This window comes from Sciurus vulgaris (genome assembly GCF_902686455.1).
Source record: "Sciurus vulgaris genome assembly, chromosome: 16".
Taxonomy (NCBI): Eukaryota; Metazoa; Chordata; class Mammalia; order Rodentia; family Sciuridae; genus Sciurus; species Sciurus vulgaris.
Genome location: NC_136477.1, coordinates 3397283 through 3414132, shown reverse-complemented (window position 1 = coordinate 3414132; position 16850 = coordinate 3397283). Strand labels below are relative to the sequence as shown.

General features: G+C 64.3%; 1 protein-coding gene across 1 annotated transcript in view; it reads right to left on the bottom strand.

The window, feature by feature from the left end:
- The window catches only part of KDM4B (lysine demethylase 4B), a 116202-nt gene that overhangs the window by 58365 nt on the left and 40987 nt on the right, over nt 1-16850 (bottom strand). The window contains 2 exon segments of the mRNA XM_079116302.1: nt 11318-11511; nt 16584-16698. Of these exon segments, the coding sequence (XP_078972428.1) occupies nt 11318-11511; nt 16584-16698 (309 nt within the window).

Sequence of the window (16850 nt, the reverse complement as noted above, 5' to 3'; positions counted from 1 at the left end):
TGCACGGCAGGGCGGGGCTGGCACCACGCTCCCAGGAGCCTCAAACACACAGGAGGCCCAAGGAGGGCGTCAGGGCGGGTCCACCAAGAGCCACACCACACCTGCCCAAGGCAAAGCCAGAATCCGGGCGGGGAGCCCCGAGTCCCAGCGGGGCCAACCCCAGGAGGCAGCAGGGCAGAGAGAAGGGTGCAGAAGCCGCTCCCAAGGGCTGCGCCGGGCCTCTGAGGGCCGAGGGGAGTCCAGACTCACCCAGGCAGGTCCCCTGAAGCGACTCCTGCCACCTCTGCACACGTGGACGCTCAGCTTCTCCACATAGCGACACGAAGGCAGCCAAGGGCCCTGTAGCGGAGTTCTAGCGACCGTGTGACCCACTGCCCCACGGTGGCCCTGGGGTCTTAACTTGCCTTCTTATGGTGCCAGCCTGGAGGTACGCGGGTCACGCACTCCTGTCTGACCACCGGCTAGTCTCGGCCTTGGCCCACCAGGCAGAGGCAGCAGCCAACCTCGCAGGAAAGCTGGGGAACAGGGCCATTAGCACCACCGTCACCTGGCCTGGCCTGCGCTGCCCCACTTCATCAGGCCACGAGGGCTCTGAGCCCCGCTGCTGGGTGACGGAGGGAGAGTGTGCTCTCTGCGCCCGACCTGTAAGCAAAGATGACCAAGCAAAGGTGATGGCTCCACCCCAGGCTGCAGCAAGCTCCTTCTCAGGCCTGCTGCCAGAAGTCCCACCAACAGGAGGGCCATCTGCCATGGGAACCAGACCCTGTCACTGCACACAGAGATCGGCTGTCCACAGCAGCAGCTGGGTGGACAAGTGACTCCAGCAAGGCGGCTGGTCTTCTGAAGCAGGGGGGTCCCCCTGGGGCCCAGTGTGAGCTGACTCCCGCTCCAAGCTGCCTGGGGTGGTCAGCTGAAGGTGCCGTGACACTGCAGACAGCACTGGTGGCTTCCTAAGGAGGAGGGCAGGGCGGGACTGGCTGCCTACCCACAGCTCCCACAGGCACAGGACACGGGCTTGTTGGACACCAGCTAACCAGGCACAGACCCCACGCCTCCCAGGCACCATGAGCCAGTGCGATGCATTAGTGTCCCACAGACGCACCCGCTGTGAACAAGACACCCCAATGCAGGCCATCTGCTCCCAGAGACCATGCCAGGGCCTGGGCGTCAGACGGGCAATGCCTGTAGCTGCAAAGGACAAACAACATAACCGCAGCCGTGTGGGTGGAGCAGCCTGGGCGATAGCACAAGGGTCCTGCTACATCTCAGCCCCCAGACCCTGCCATGCCAAGGCCCTGGCCAGCAGGAACCAGGACCACACCCAGCTCTGGGCTCCCTATTCCAGGCCACCCCATCCCCACTTGCCAGCAGAGCCTTGGCTCCCCTTCTCCACCTTGGGGGCTCCTGGGTCTGGCTGCCAGTCCATGCCAAGGACCCCTCCAGATGACATCTGTACCAGGCATGGCTTGCATTGTGCTGAGTGGGCACTCCGCCAGGGTTGAACTGACCCTCTCCTCCTCCTCAGAGGCCACCATCCTCAACCCTGATCAGGAGCAGAGCACGCTGCGGCTCCCCACCCTTCTCTGCTCCTGGACGTGCACCCCAACTATGGCCCAGCCTCCCTCCGTACGGGGGCTGCCTGCTGACTGGCTGCTGGCCAGAGGGGTGTGGGCAGAAGACATGGCACCTCCAGCTCAGATCACTCTGCTTCCCCACCTGCATGCCCATGCTGAGGGTGACCTCAGACGCCACCCACCACAGGAGGCAGAGCTCCTGAGGCCCCATCTGCCTGTGGCACCATCTCCTCCGTCCCTAGAGGAGCCAGCAGCCACAGCTGAGCAGTACGTGGCTTCAGGGACTGTCGGGGTCCTCCTCTCCTGCTCTTCACGTCCCACCGCCGTCATCGCCGGGGCCATGCGCTGCAGGAGGGTGGGCGGCCCGCTTCCCACACCCCAGTCTCACTCCCTGGCCTGAGCAGATGCTTGCCGGCCTGCACCGCATCGCCAAGTGCAGACAAGAGCTGCGGCTACAGCCTGAGGGTCGCTGTGTGGTTAACGTGAGGCTCTGCGCATGGACAGCAGCTGAAGAGGACAGGCCTCCTGCCAACGCACCTCACTAGGGACAAAACATCAACAGACAAGGCAGGACCGCGCGATGGCAGAGTCAGAGCAGAGAGGAAGCAAGCTGGTGCCACAGGGTGACTGTGGGCAGAAAGGCAGGGAAGTCTGTCCCGGGAACGCAGCGCACATGCAGGCTGGGCCGCGCCCGCCACCTGGCAGCTCAGGAGGCCGAGGCGGGAGGGCTGCGGTTCCAGGCCAGCCTGGGCAACTGAGCAGGACTCACTTAGGGAGGCCTTGGCCTCCTGAGCGCCTGGGATCACAGGCGTGAGCCACCACCTCTGCGGTCCTCAGGTGTTTTCCATGCTTTTCTGTCCCATGTCACCTTCCACAATAAGAAACGCTGGGGAAGGGGCAGCGGGAATCTAGGCGACCCAGCCTCGGGCCCGGGGCCCACGCTGCTCCACCACTCAGCCATTCCTCTTGGCTGCTGGGGAGGTGGCAGATGTCATTAAAGACCCTAGTGGGCAGACCTGGAAAAGGGCGATTCCCCAGAGTGGGCCTGACTGAGCCCCGTGCTGGGCGGGAGAGGGGGCCATGCTGCAAGGCTAAACAGCAGCCTGGCAATGGGGACAGTGGCCCCCACAGCAGCAGCAAGGAAGCAGGGGCCTCGGTCCACCCAGCCCAGGAACTGGACTCTGCCAACAACCCTGAGGAACCGAAAGGGGCACCTTCCCATGTCCGCGCCCTGCGACCCTGGGGTCAGGCCCTGGGCTGAGGACCGGCCACCTCCGCTTCAACTGTGGATCCACAAGAGCACAAGCTGTTGCCTCACAGTCACGCATGGCAGGAGACTAACGCCACCCTGAGGTGACACAGAGGAGCAGGAGAGATGGGAAGTCCTCGACCGCGCGCTGCCACCCACGATCACGTCCAACCACCTGGAGAACCGGGCACCAGGCTGCCCGCCACATTCTCCTATTTTTCTGATGATTAAAATACTTCATTTGTGAAGAGAGTCAGGTTCAGTTGATAAGTACAGCACGGAAAGGGCCAGGCAGGGCCAGCTGCCTGCTGGGCCGGGCAGCACAGGCTGGCCCGTGGGGTGGGGGCCACAGTGCTCCATCCACGTCTGCTGCTCTGCCAAGGAGGGACAACAGGGAGGCCTGCCAGGGGCTCCACAAGAGCCTGCATGCCACCCCACGACAACAGGCCCAGGTGGCCACGTCACCAGGGGCCCTGGGCCCAAAGGGGGAGGTTAGGGACCCGGAAGAATCTGAGCAGAACAGGGCCTTCAGTCAATGCCGCGGCCACAGCCGCCCGTGGCTGGTCCTGGGGGCCATCAGAAGGGCCCTGCTGCAGGGAGTGTGCCAGGGGTCTGGGAAACGCCCACCACGACGAAGGTGAGGGCCCGCTGCCCAGAGCGGGGCAGGTCACAGAGCCAGGGGCAGGGCTCGGCCGCTCCACTGCCTGCTCACCAACAAGCCATCTGCACAAAGCTGCTGGCCGTCCAGACCTGCAGCAGGTGGTGGGACAGTCCCCTGGGACAGCAGCACATCCCCAGCCCAGAGCCGCTGGCTTGGGGACAGCACGTGGGGATTTTGCTTTCTGGGTGAGACACAACCTTACGGCTGCCCCGCGATCCCTGAGCCGCCTGTGGGTGGGCTGGGCGGCTCTGTGTGCTCTGCTCCTGGGGGCGGTCCCAACACAGCCACGGGGAGCGGGCACGACAGCACCTGCTGTGCCTAACCTCTCCCAAAGCGCCGTGCCCCTCGGACTCCAGTCACTGATGACAGTCCCGTTCTCGCTGCAGGGCAATCAGACGCCAATTTGAGACTCGTCTCTCTCCAGCACTGGGGGCCGCTGCCTTGATTCCAGAACTGCTACCCAATCTGGACAAGCAGAAGGCCTGGGCCGGTGGCCTCGGCGTGACAGAGGAGTTGTGACAAGAGCGCAGCCAAGGCCTTAGTAAGCAGGGCTGGGGCACCTGGGCCAGGGATAACACAGCTGTCCCTCCATAAGCTCCCGCGTGCCCAGGCCCTCCTGGCCGCGGCACCACGCCCAGGCCGAGGCACGGCCTGCCAAGCTCCGTGGCGCACAGCGAGGCCCAGCTGGAGAACGGCACTCCCCACAGGCCCTGGGCAGCAGGTGGGCCAGTCGGTCTCAGCCAGCTCATGGAACCCCTGCCCTTCTAGCTCTGGACGCAGTCCGGCGAGTGCACATGCAGACCCACACAGGCACACACGCTCCAGGGCCACCGAGTGCCGCAGGTGGCCAGGCCTGCGGGAATCCAGGACGAGCCTTGGAGACGCCAGGCCACTGTGCAATGGTCAGGAGAACGTGTGAGGAGCGAGCCGCCCGGACGCCGTGCTCCTTCGCCCAGAGAAGAGCCCAGGCAGAGGCCTTCCTGCCACAGCCACGTCCAGCACAGGCGCAGACACCACACCTGTGCCAGGTATGCTGGCACCCAGGGCACAGACACTGCACCCAGAACCAGCCAGCTGGGCATCAGAGCTCTTGCCAGTCCTTGCCAGCGCCCTCAGAGGAGCCACCTGCCTGTGTGTCAGGCCCCCAGGCCACCACCCTCTCTGGGAAGCTGCTCCTGCGGCAGAAAGGGACCTGCGCTTCATAAAAGTTCCAGAGAGCCCGACACAGGCAAGGCGACCTCCTCAGCAGCCCCAGCAGCCATGAGACCCTGGACACAGATCCAGGTGCTCGGGGAGGAAGAACGGGGACAAGACAGGCAACCACCAGGCCGCGTCCAGACCCGGCGTGCTCCGGCTCTGCTGCCTGTCACCATTTCCCGGGGAGCAGCTTCCCCACTGGCCGAGGCCCGCGCCGCCTGCCCACAGCACCCTGGGGCTGCTGCCGCCACAGCCACCTGGGTGGGCGGGGTCTGAGGGAGCACGGGGGCAGGGGTGGGAGCGCACGTCTATCTTGCGCTCTCCTCTGGCGCGTGGACAGCATCCTGCATGAGGGAGCTGAGTTACTAAAACCAGTCTGCAACGCTGGCAGGCTGGGACCCATCTGCACTCCTAACTGCAGGGCACCGACAGTGGCCCCTGCTGCAGAGGCGCGGAGCTCCCCCAAGACCTCTGTCATCTTGGACCCCTGCAGCAGCTGGGGGGCAGGGGTGGCTGGGAAGGGTCCCTCAAGTTGCCGGAGTGGGTGGAATCTAGGGTCAGGGAATGGGGCCCAGGTCCCTGATGCTGGCGGAGGCACGGGTGCTGAGCCTCAGGGCCACAGAGTCCCACGTGGCCAGCACAGACCAGCCGGGTCCCGGATACCCTCACGTGAGCCCTGGAACTCTGCACCATGTGGCAGAGGGCTACCCACCTCCACTCTGCACCTTCTGGTCCCTCGTGGGCCCTGCGTGCTGCCTGAAGCCCGGCTCCAGGAGCCCTCGAAGGGTGGAGAGGAGAAGGGCACCTGTCCCAGAAGCTGCCCAACCCACTGGTGCCTACAGATGACACTGGATGTGGCCAGCATGCCAGGCAGGGGACAGCAGGGGGCACAGGAGTAGCCAGCAGCCTCCCTGCCCTAAGAAGGGCCTTGCTTGGCCTCCCAGGGTATCAGACCAGTGGCCAGGGGCCCCCTCCGCCCAGCCTGCAGCCAAGCAGTGACAACCCTGCTAGCTGCCTCCACGGCTGCCCCTCGCTGGGGAGCACCCAGCCTCAGAGGCCCAGGCGGGCACCCTCAGCCCAAGTCCTCCTACCCACCTCAGAGCCACTCCTGTGAGACCCTGTGCAGTGCCAAGCCTGCTCCAGGCTGCCAATCAAAAGGGGAAATTCTCTGCACCAGGGCCGCCTGCGGCCTCTCAAAGGTCAAGGCATCTTTCAGCTCTCACAGGTGATGGGGTGCCCTGTCCCCCATGGCCTGGGAGCTGGCAGCAAGGAAAACGGAGACAGAAGGGCTTGGAGGGGAATCCCTCGAGTGACAGTTGGAGGGTGGAGTGGAGTACACGTGCGGTCACAGGGGGTCACCACTGCTGACAGCGGGAGCCCAAGGGCACGAGCCCCGCCTGTCAGTGGGTCTCAGCCTGTGAGCTGGGAGCACAGAGGTGGCATCTGGGCAGCTGCTGGCTGGTATGGAGGCCCAGGCTCTGTGCCTCCTGAGGGTCCACAGCCCCCACACTACCCAGTACCAAATCCAGATCCCTCAGGCTGTCGCCAAGCCTAATGACTCAAGGGAGACCGGTACCCAAGGCCTTTGCCAGCCCTTGCCTGGTGCGTGGGCACGCAGGTCAGAGGTTGGCACACCGCCCCCAGGGGCAGGTGGAACTCACTGGAGACCCACAGGCTGAGAGGGACCTTGGCCTCCGGCAGTGGGGAAGGAGCTGGGGCACCCTGCACAGGACAGTGGCCAGGCAGCATCCTCTCTCGGGTACAGAGGCAGCCAGAACTGAGACTCACGGGGTCAACCAGGACCCGCTCTGCTTCAGGCCCGCCTGGGGTCCCTCTTCTCCAGCGACACGGACAGCAGCGGCTGTAGCTTGGATCTGGAGTGTCCCCCAAGCCAGGTGGGAAAGGCCTGGTCCCAGCTGGGAGCTGCTGGAGCCTGCAGGAGGTGGGGCCTGGTGGGGCATGCCCTTCCAGAAGACTGCAGGCAGGACCTGGTGTCTACCCAGCTTCAGCTTCCCGGCCACTAGGAGGGCGTGGGCTCCGTGTGCCCACCGTGACAAGCTGCCTCTCTCAACAGCAGCAGGTCCCACCATGTGGACTGAAGCCTCCAAAACTGTGAGCCAAAAAACCTTTCCCCTCTGTAAGCTGAGCCCAGGTGTCTGGTCACAGTGACCGAGCGCTGACCGAGCCAGCTGCTGAGCACCAGTACAAGTTGCAGCGCACCCGTTTCCTAGCAGCGCACTGCCCGCCAGTCCTGGGCACCAGAGAAGGCAGACCCACAGTGGCCGCCGACCAGGAAAGCGGGGAGGCCAGTAGGGGGAGTGGCCCTCGTCCCCAGCTTACCGCAGCCCACAGCAGCAGTCCTGGTGCTGGCCTGCCCGAGCTGGCTCCAAGCTGTTATGGACACCAGGCTGCTCACGTCACTTTGACACAAATCACACCAACCAAGTAGCAACAGACCCAGAAAGGCTTAATGAAACTCTGCAAGCCTGCGCACGCCACCGCTTACCCAGGGACGCCGCAAAGTACCCCAAACGGTCACAATTAAGCCAGTGCAGACATAAGCAGTGTCGTTAAGAGGCAGACCCCAAGCACAGCGCATAGGCAGCATCTGCTTCATCTGCCAGGGGCCCGCTCAGGGCCAGTAAGGTGAGGACAGCAGCGGGCACCACACCCTCTCCCAAGAGGGAAGGTGCCGCACAGGACAAGGCACACAGGGATCCAAGAGGCTTGGGTGACACCCCAAGCCCAGGTATCCTGAGGGTCCTCTCCTGTCTGGCCCTTGCTGAGGGCTGGGGACACAAGAGGGACTGGGCCTGCTTGAGAGAGACTGATGCCAAAAGCAGACCAGGGCTGCCACCTAGCCACCTGGTCCCTGCCTGCCCTAGACAGGGAGTGTGGGGCAGTGTAACGGGGCTGGGGCACACCCCATTGCAGAACAGGCTGGCTGGACTGAGGCTGGGCTGGCTGGCGATTGCCCTAAACCTCCCACCGAGGGCCACGCAGGGTGCTCGTCCAGGGCTGGTGGGCAGTGCTCCCCACATGCTGAGCACAGGTGCCACCGGAGCAGGCCAGGGCAGGCGAGGGGCAGCGGGCAGGCAGAGGGCCGGGCCCCCCAGATCCCAGGGTCACATGTGCAGTAGATGGTGCCGCAGGAGCCTGCAGGCCCGCCCAGCCTTGCCCACCCACCACCGCTTCTCAGGGAGCACTGTCCCCGCTGAGCAGCAGCGAAGGCGCCCAGCACCAGGACCTTCAGGTGGACAGAAGCTGCACGGGCTGCCACCAGAGCTCTGCCACTAACGTGGCTCTCGCCACCTTCCAGAGGCTCAGCCCTCTCTCACTGGCCAGGAGGGGCTCCATGACCACCCTCACGTGCCCCATCGTTCCCATGGTGACAGAGGGGTCTGAAGGCAGAGTCCTGTGCTGGGTGCTCCTGCCGCCTGGCAGGCCCCTTGCTCCTGTGAAGGTGGGGGCAGGCCTTTCTCCCTGCCTCTCCTTTGTGGGCTTTGTGGAGAGATGGGTCTTTCTTGCCCGAGACCCCAATCAGACAAGGGCATCTGGGGGTGAGCGTGCCCCCTGCCCTGCCCCTCCGCACTGTCCTCCCCCACGGCCATTCCCAGCGAGGACGGCCCCAGGCAGGCGTGGTGAGCAGGGCAGAGCGCAGGACACTCCAAGGTGCACGGACCAGAGCAGAAGGGCGGGGGCGCCACCTAGTGGCCCTCGGGGGCAGGACCGGGCCTGCAGATCCCACCACCGGTCAGAGCGGGCTCGCTCAGAGCGTGCTCACACCAACAAGCTGGGCCTCCAACACACATGCACGCGCACACCATGGCCCCGATGCAAGTGTGCAGGAGCCAGCAGGCAGCCAGAGACCATCGTCTGTGCACTGCCACACTGCCACCCGCCCGTCAGGGACACCCCGTCTACCGCAGCTAGCAGGCTGCCCGGGGCGGCCGGGGAAGGAACACAGGTACCTCAGCCCACCCCACCTCAGAGGGGGACTCGGGTCAGAGCCGCAACTGCGGTGCTGCCCCTGCCGTTAGGGTAGTCCAGTCTCGTCCTCAAGGGAGGAGGGCAATGGGAGGTGGCCACTGGGACTTGGCGTGCCAGGTCCTGCAGCTCGGTCCTTTCCACACAGGCCTCCATACCAGGAAATGTCACCTGAGGGTGGCTCAGGACATTTTCCACTCCCCAGAGGCAGGCGCTGGGCTGCTTGAAAGACAATTGTCCCCAACCGGACAATATCTCTTCCCATGATTCTGACTCAGAAGTTCCCTGGACCAGGGGTGGATGCGAAGCTGTCCCCATCTCCCCGAGCACCATTCTGCCCCTGGTCCCTTGAGCACCATCTCTGTACCACCTCATGGGTCACTGTGGGGACTCAGTGGGAGGACTGTGCCAGACCTCTCCCCTGAGAATGCCACCCTGGGACAACCACGCAAAGCGCCACGACCGAGTCCAGAGTGCCCGTGGCCAGCACGTCCCCCTCCTCCTCCCAAGGACCTGTGGATGGTACCTCCCGGGGCAGAAGGGACTCTGAGGTGGGGCCGGGGAGGTCACCCCAGGGTCCTCATGAGGAAGCAGGAGAGCCAGCGCAGAGAGCCTAGAAGGGAAGGCGCTGCTGGCTGTGGAGCCAGAGGAGGGACGCGAACTAACCCTGGGCCTGGGGGGCAGCCGGCCGCACCTGGGACCAGACCATCAGACTGACCTGGGGTGTTTAACCTCCACGACTCTAAGGGAATGAACCTGTGCGGTTCCCACCTGTGAGGTGAGCGGTTTGTCACAGAGGTGGCAAGAGGCTCCTCCATGCCCAGCCCTGTCCTCCCATCCTCTGCTGCCACTCTATGCTTGTCACTCAGGAGGAGCTGGTCACACCCCAGGCAGCAGGCTCACCAGGGGCCACTCACTCGATCCTGGCCAACCCCAGGTAAGCAGCCAGCTACCTGCGCAGAGGCCAGGGGAACGAGCTCCGTCCCTCCTCCACCTCCTCAACCTCCCACCAGATGCAGACTCTGGATGCCTGGAAGTCAGGTGACTCCAGCAAGCAGCTCTCCCGGAGGCGAGGGCCAGCCAGTGCCAATCCGCAGACAGGCTGCAGGACAGTCCCCGGCTCATGAGGGTGCAAGGGAGGGTATACGGGCATCACCGAGCAAGCCAGAAGCCCCTGGCGTTGTCGTCCCTGAACTGAGTATGCCCTCCCTTGTGGGCACCAGCCTGCCCTCAGCTCCCCACCCCAGCATCCACCCAGCCCCAGACCTGCCTCTGCCACCAGCCATAGGGCACATCACATGCCCCCCAGGCGGCCCCGAGGCAGAGCAGGCCCAAACCCAAGGGAGGTGGGTGGGCAATGCAGCCCTGGACGTTTTGTAAAGAAGCCAGAGGGAGAGAGGCACAAGGGGCATCTCGGGCTCCTCTTTCTAGAACACCTGAGGACAGTCACACGGCTGGTAAGCACTTTGGAGCTTGGAGAACTGTGCACTCCTCCACCCTCAGGGTTCTTGGGGCTGGGACTTGGGGTGACCTGGGACAGTTGAGGACAGAGGGTCACTCTGCCTGAGCACAGGGCGTCACTAAGGAGCAGCATGAGCCCATCATTCACGATGTGGCTACGCAGGGAGGGACACCGCAGCTGTGGCCAGCAGAGGGGACCCTGACTCGACTCCTCTCAGCATCCTGCCCCAGGCAGCCCTGAGTGTGACGCTCAACATGCTTCCAGGAGCAAAGGGCAGCCTCACACCCCGGAATGGAAGCCCAGGGGGCATGCACCACCCAGGCAGACCCTGCGCTGGAGGGAGAGCGGCCGGGGGCACAGGGCTGGGCAGGCCCTCGGGCCAAGGAGGAGGGAGCCTGGCGCCTGGGGGCTCGCGGGAGGTGGTGAGTGGGGAGGAGAGGCCGCACTCCTCCTGCGTCTGCCCTGCTCCCTGGAGTCTGTGGAGGTGGGAGCAAAGGTCCCCTTCCTAGGGCAGAGCCGCCCTCGGAGGCTAGGCACCCCACCCCAGTCACCCAGACACTTGGCGCCGTCCTCCCCAGGCCCCTGAGAGCTAGCGGGGGTGGGTGCAAAGAAGCTTGAATCCCCAAGTGCTCAGCGGCCACTGCGCGACGGTGAGGAGGAACACGGGCTGCCCAGACAAGAAGATGGCCCACAGCTGTCATGACCAGAGAGGCTGGCAGGAAGAGAGGGCTCCAGCAGCACCGCTGGCCAGCTTCCGGGAAGCACCCTGGTGACGGGGGACAGCCCTCAGGCCATCACAAGAGCAGCCACTGTCTCTGGCGTGGCCCAGCCCCTGCTCACCAGGGAGGGAGCCCTCTAGGCTGCTGACCACTCTGGAAGCTGGAGACCAAGAGCCAGGCCAGGGAAACTCAGGGTCCGGGCCTGTGGCCCACAGGACAATACCCACGTCCGCCACCACCACCTGACAAGGACCACAGGCAGATGCTGCTGTGTGGCCACGGGGACACCATAACCGGTCAGGATTCTACTCTGGACTGCACACCACAAGTTCCCGGGCCCTGGAAACCTCACCTCCCCTCCCAGAGCCAAGGGGCAAACCAGGCTGCCGCTGCAGGCTTGTGGCCACCAGCACGGCCCGGAAACCAGGCTCGGCCAGGCCCAGGCCGGGCCTCCCCTCGGCCGCTCACCAGGACTTGGGCTCCCCGAAGTGCAGGTAGTTGATGCTGTACAGGTCCATGTCCTCCGTGTGCCAGGCGAAGGTGGTCTTCCACATGCCGAAGTAGAGGTAGGGGGTGTTGACGCCCTCGATGATGGTGCCGCACTCACGCTCCACCATGTCCAGGATGGTCCTGAGGCTCCCGATGTTCCACTGCGCCACGTCCTGCGGGCGGCAGAGCAGTCAGCCTGGCCACGCCCAGGGCACCTACGTGGCCCTGGCCCCCGACACCCAGGACGAGCAGGAAGGCTGCGCTTGCCAGCTCGGGTCCGGGATGTGAGACGTCCTCCGCGGAGCGCCTGGAGTGAGCCCAGTTCTGCCACAGCAGTCCCCGCGCAGCACTGGCTGGTCGCACCCGCCTCCTTCACTGAGGCGCCCACCGCTCAGCTCCCGCCACACACGCCCCGCCCGCCTGCAGAGCTGACTGCGTGGCGCGGCGGCAGCTGGGGGGGATGACGAATGCACCTCTGAGTCAGTGACAGGAGGAGGAAGATCTCCGAGCAGGCCGAGCCCCAGACCCTCTGCTCTGTGTGCCACAGCCGGGCCATCCTGCTCTTGCCGTAAGAACACGTGGAACCCCAGGTCCTGGAGAAGGCTCCCAGTCGCTCGGGAGCTGTTCCTTCACGTCCCAAAACCACCGTGGGCCAGCTCCTGTCCCAGCGCCAAGGCCCTGACCTGTGGCACCGCCAGCAGTGACTCTGCAACGCGAGCCCCAGCGGGAGCCCTGGACACAGCGAGGGGCAGCTCCAGACCGCCTGCGGTGAGGGTGGGGTACGCAAGGTCTCCGGAAGCAGGAGCTGCCCCGTCAGGGCGAGGGCATAAGAACCAGGTCCCCAAGCCCTCGACCGTGCACCATCTGCCTCCGACCACAATGTGGCGGGCGGGCTGCAGGCCAGAGGAGCGCGCGGGGCCTGGCCTGAGGCAGGCACCAACACCCCGGGGGAGCAAGGCGTCCCTGAGGGGCCGTGAGGAGGCGCACAGGGGCGGACATCCCCACTGGCGCTGCAGCCCGCCACCCAGCCTCAGCCACCAGAGCCTACACAGGACTCGATCCCCCGTGAGGACTTGGCCGCAGGTTGGCTGGAGGCAGGGTGCTCACAGGACCAGGCTCCGCTTTCTGATTTGTTATTTAAGAGCAGAAGTGATAGAGTGCTTGCCTCGCAAGCACAAGGCCCTGGGTTCAAATCCCCAGCACCGCAAAAAAATGAATGAATAAATAAAAACAATGAGAAAGTATCCATAAGAGAATGAGGAGAAAAGCCGCAGACCGAAAGAAGACGTCTGCAAGGACGTGGCTGGCAAAGGGCTGCCGCCCGAAGCCTCCAGGGGAACGCATGCCATACGGGGCACTCGGCAAAGGAAGCACGGGGTGGCAGGCAGCACCGGGGTTGCCCCTTCAGCACCCGACATGCAGATCCTAACAGCAGGAGATGTCCCCACACCCCAGAGTGACCAGATGCAGGGTGCTGGGGGCCTGCAGCAGCGGGAAGCGTCTGCTGGAGAGCAAAGGGCACAGTCACCGTGCGGCAGGAGGGCGGCTGGCAGCCCCCACCCAGGGAGCTGCTCAGGCCCACGCCCCCGCAGGACACCCGGGCTTCTACCTGCCTGCCCACACCCGAACAAAGGAGTCCTTCCCCCAGAGTGCTCGGAACTGCAGCCTGCCCAGCTGGACATGCTGGACACCAGGAGGAAGGGAGAAGACTGGAGGAGTCCTGCCATCGTCCCCCTGAAGAAGCCAGCCTGAAAAGCAGCCCGTCACCCAGCTGCAGGACTCTGCAGAGGGCAGGAGCACACGGGACCAGCCAGCCTCTGCAGGGTCAGGGGCGGGCGGACACAGGGGCAGAGGTCTCTGGGCAGCAAGCTCACTCTGTGGCACTGCAATGGCAGCGACGTCACACACTTGTCCAGACACGCGGGCACAGAACACCCTTCAGTGACAGGACACACCCACACACAGGTTCGTCAGTGGTCATGAACGCCCCACTCTGGTGGGTCCTGACAGTGAGAGAGGCTCAGCAGTGGGAACAGGTCTGTGGGAAATCTCATACTTCCTAGTTAATTTTTTTTTAAACTAAAACTTCTCTAAAATTTTTAAGTTAATTTTTTTAAATAAAAAATAAATATGAATGTGAGATCCCACCTGGCATCAACACTCATGGGGAAATAACAGTCTTTTCTGCAAATCGTGCAAAGACAACTGGGCCTCCAAATGCAAGAGAGAACCTGGACCCTACCTCAATGTGTACAGAAGGGAGCTCACCACGCCCGCCACCCCAGCAACTCGGGAGGCTGAGGCAGGAGGATGGCAAGGTCAAGGCCAGCCCAGCAACTTAGCAAGGCCCAGTCTCAAAACAAAACTAAAAAGTAATCTTGAGGTCAACCCTCAGTGTCCACCCCCCACACACAAAGCAAAAGAAGGCAGAACATGTCACAGAAACAGGACCAAAACCACGAAACCCTTGGAAGAAAATAGGAGTGAATTGTTAGGACTTGGGGATTGGCAATGGTTTCTCAGATAAGACACCAAAGCACAGCGATAGAAGAAAAAAGTAGATGTTCCTCCAAAGAAGACATAGGAACGGCCAGTAAACACAAAAAGACACTCAGCATCGTCAGCCACCTCAACCACAGTGAGGCCCCTTCACACCCACAGGAAGGCTGGACCCAGGAACACCCAACAGCCAGCACTGGGCACTCTCCCAGGAGCCAGAGCCTTGGGCCCTGCGTGGGAACAAGACGTGCTGCAGCTGCCCCAGAAAAGACCCGGTGTGGCGGATCCTCGGCAAAATGAACGTGGAGTCAGCAAGCAGCCCAGGAGGGCCAACCTCAGCTGTCTGCCCCAGAGCAATAAGGCCCTCCTACAGACACGCACCCAGATGTCCACAGCAGCAGCTGGCGATAGCCAGGAAGCAGGAGCAACCAGCGTCCTTCTGGACAGACAGGTGGCCAGACACAGCGGGTCCCATGCATACCTGCAGCGTCACTCGTAACACAGCCACAGTGTGGGCAAACCTGAGGACCTAGTGCTCGTGAGAACCAGACCACAAGGCCACAACATGTGACCCAGTGACTGGAGGGAGACCTCCAGGACAGGAGGTGCAGAGACAGGATGTGGACTCTTGGGTGGCAGGGGCCGGGGAGGAGCTGGGCACAGCGCGAGGACAGGCCTCCTCCGGGGGATGAAGCAATCTGAACTGGACGGCAGGGATGGCCTCACCCCACGGGCGTTCTCAAGCCCGGCGTTCTCGCTAACTGGGTGGTGCGTGAGCTACACCAGCAATGCCACTGTCTGGTTTTGTGCAGTTCTTCTGTGCTGGGGTGGACCCTGGGCCTCGGATGTGCCTGGCAGGTGCTGCACCACTGAGCTGAGGACCAGGACACACGCAGGAGGCCGCTGCGCACGCCAGTGTACACATGAGAATGGGGCAACGAGAGGAGCCATCCTGCCCGGCTGCTCTGCCCCCACAGCCTGCGCTCAGGCTGCCAGACACAGTCCCCCGCAGCACAATGATGCGGGCAGCACAGCTGTGGCCAGCTGGCGCGGGCCCTTGGCACCCTGACCTGAGGTGGGCAGGGCATCTGGGCGCTGTGAGCACTAGTCACGAAGGGCAAGGGCTGGCACACAGAGGATGGGCGCTGCTGGCACTGCCCAAGTGTGGGCCCCGGCAGGGAGGGCCTGGAAAGAGCTGCTGCCCTGCTCCCAGAGGTCAGGGGCCAGCGGCTTCCTGTCACTGTTGCCCAGGAGGCCTTCCTCCTAGAAGTGGCCAGGGAGGCCAGGTGGCACCTGAGCCCAACAAGACATCACTGCTGCCAGGGGAGCAGGAGGACGGGAGGCCGCTGCTGCCACAGGGGCAGTACCAATGCCCAGTTACCCTTCAGGAAGCTCAGGAACATTTGCTGGACCTCAAGCAACGGGCTGCCCGTGGCGCCTGACTGCTCAGGCGCAGGCCCCTGGCCCTGCTGCAGGCACCAGGCACAGGCTGGGGGCTGTGGCCTGAGCTGGGCCTGAAGGAGGCGGAGGTGGCATGAGGAGCCCAGCTCCTGGACCTCCCCTGGGGTGCCACTGCCACCGGCTCTGTCATGCCCCTCATGAGTGCCAGGGCTGCAGCATGTGCCCAGGCACGGTGCCCCACTGCACCTAACAGGGAGCAGCTCTGGCCTCAGTGCCCAAAGCCAGGAGGCTGGCTGTGTGGCCTCTGCAAGCTGTGGCCCAGGGACACCGCCGTGCGTTCAGTGGGGCAGCCAAGGCCTGGAAGGCATGGTGGGCCAGGAGCACGCAGATGCTCAGACGAGGGGCTCCAGCAAGCTCGCCCAGCCTGCAGCACCTCTGCAGGGGCCCGTGCTCAGGAGCAGACACCTGGGCTGCAGGTGGCAACCCTGGAGCCCAAGGACCACAGGCCACGGGCCATAGGGCAGGGGAGGCATGGCGCTGGCCGAGGGCTCAGGGGAGCCCAGCTGCCCACGCTCATCCTCGGGCGCCCAGCAGGGTCCTGGGCCTCCTCTGCAGTGGCGTTTTCCCACGCCAGCCCCACCCAGGAGCAGGACTCAGGCGGTGCCCTCAGCTGCCTGCACAGAGCTGGCCTGGAGGCAGGAGGCGCCCTCTGCGTGAAGCCCAGGGCAGGGGCACAGCTTCGGCCAAGGTTCCCGTGCGGGCACAGGAGAAGGGCAGGCTCAGACACTGCAGCCGGGCAGCTTTGTGCCACGTAGCCCTGAGTCTCAGGAAGCAGTCTCCCGATCCCAGGAGCCCACTGACCCTTCACCTGCCACACCTGCCTCCCTGGCCTCGGAGCCGCGGTCAGGTGACCCTGTCTGCTGCACACCCTCAGATGAGCCTGGCCAGCAGGTGGCATGGCCAGTGAACACAGATCGGGGCCAGAGGCAAGAATCAACTTGGGAGGAATCTAGCAAGGGGCCTGGTCAGCTCGGAACTCGGGGCGCAGGTCTGTGAGACAATGGAGTGCTCCAACCAGGAGGAGAGGGTGCTGGAGTCACCAGGATCCAGAGAAGGCCCTGGAAGGCACACGAGCCTCACCACGGTGGGCGAGGGGCGTCGCCGGCTCAGGCAGGGGTTCCGGGCCAGGTGGCAATGCCTGGGCGACCCGTCCACTCGAGATGCAGTGTGTCGCTGGAGCCCGTGGGCAGCAGGGCACCCTTGCCCCAGCCTGCCAGGAACCCAGCTCTGGTCCTGCCCCAGAAGCCCTCACCCGACCCGAGAGGCCTTCAGGCCTGGCACTCACGTCGTCGTACAGAGAGCCGCTGATGTCAGCCCCGTAGATGGGAGAGACGAAGGTGAGGTTCTTCCAGTACTTGCGTTCCAGGTCGTCGAAGTCCTGGTGTCGTGGGGTGCAGTACCTGGTGAACAGCACCCAGAGGCTGAGGGCGGGGCGGGAGCAGCGGGACCCTTGGTGGGGGGCACCGGGTGTTCAGGACTCCCCTCCCCTCAGGCACTGGGCCGGGACCTAAGTCGGGACACACCCCAGGGCAGCTGGAGCGGAGCTCCGAGC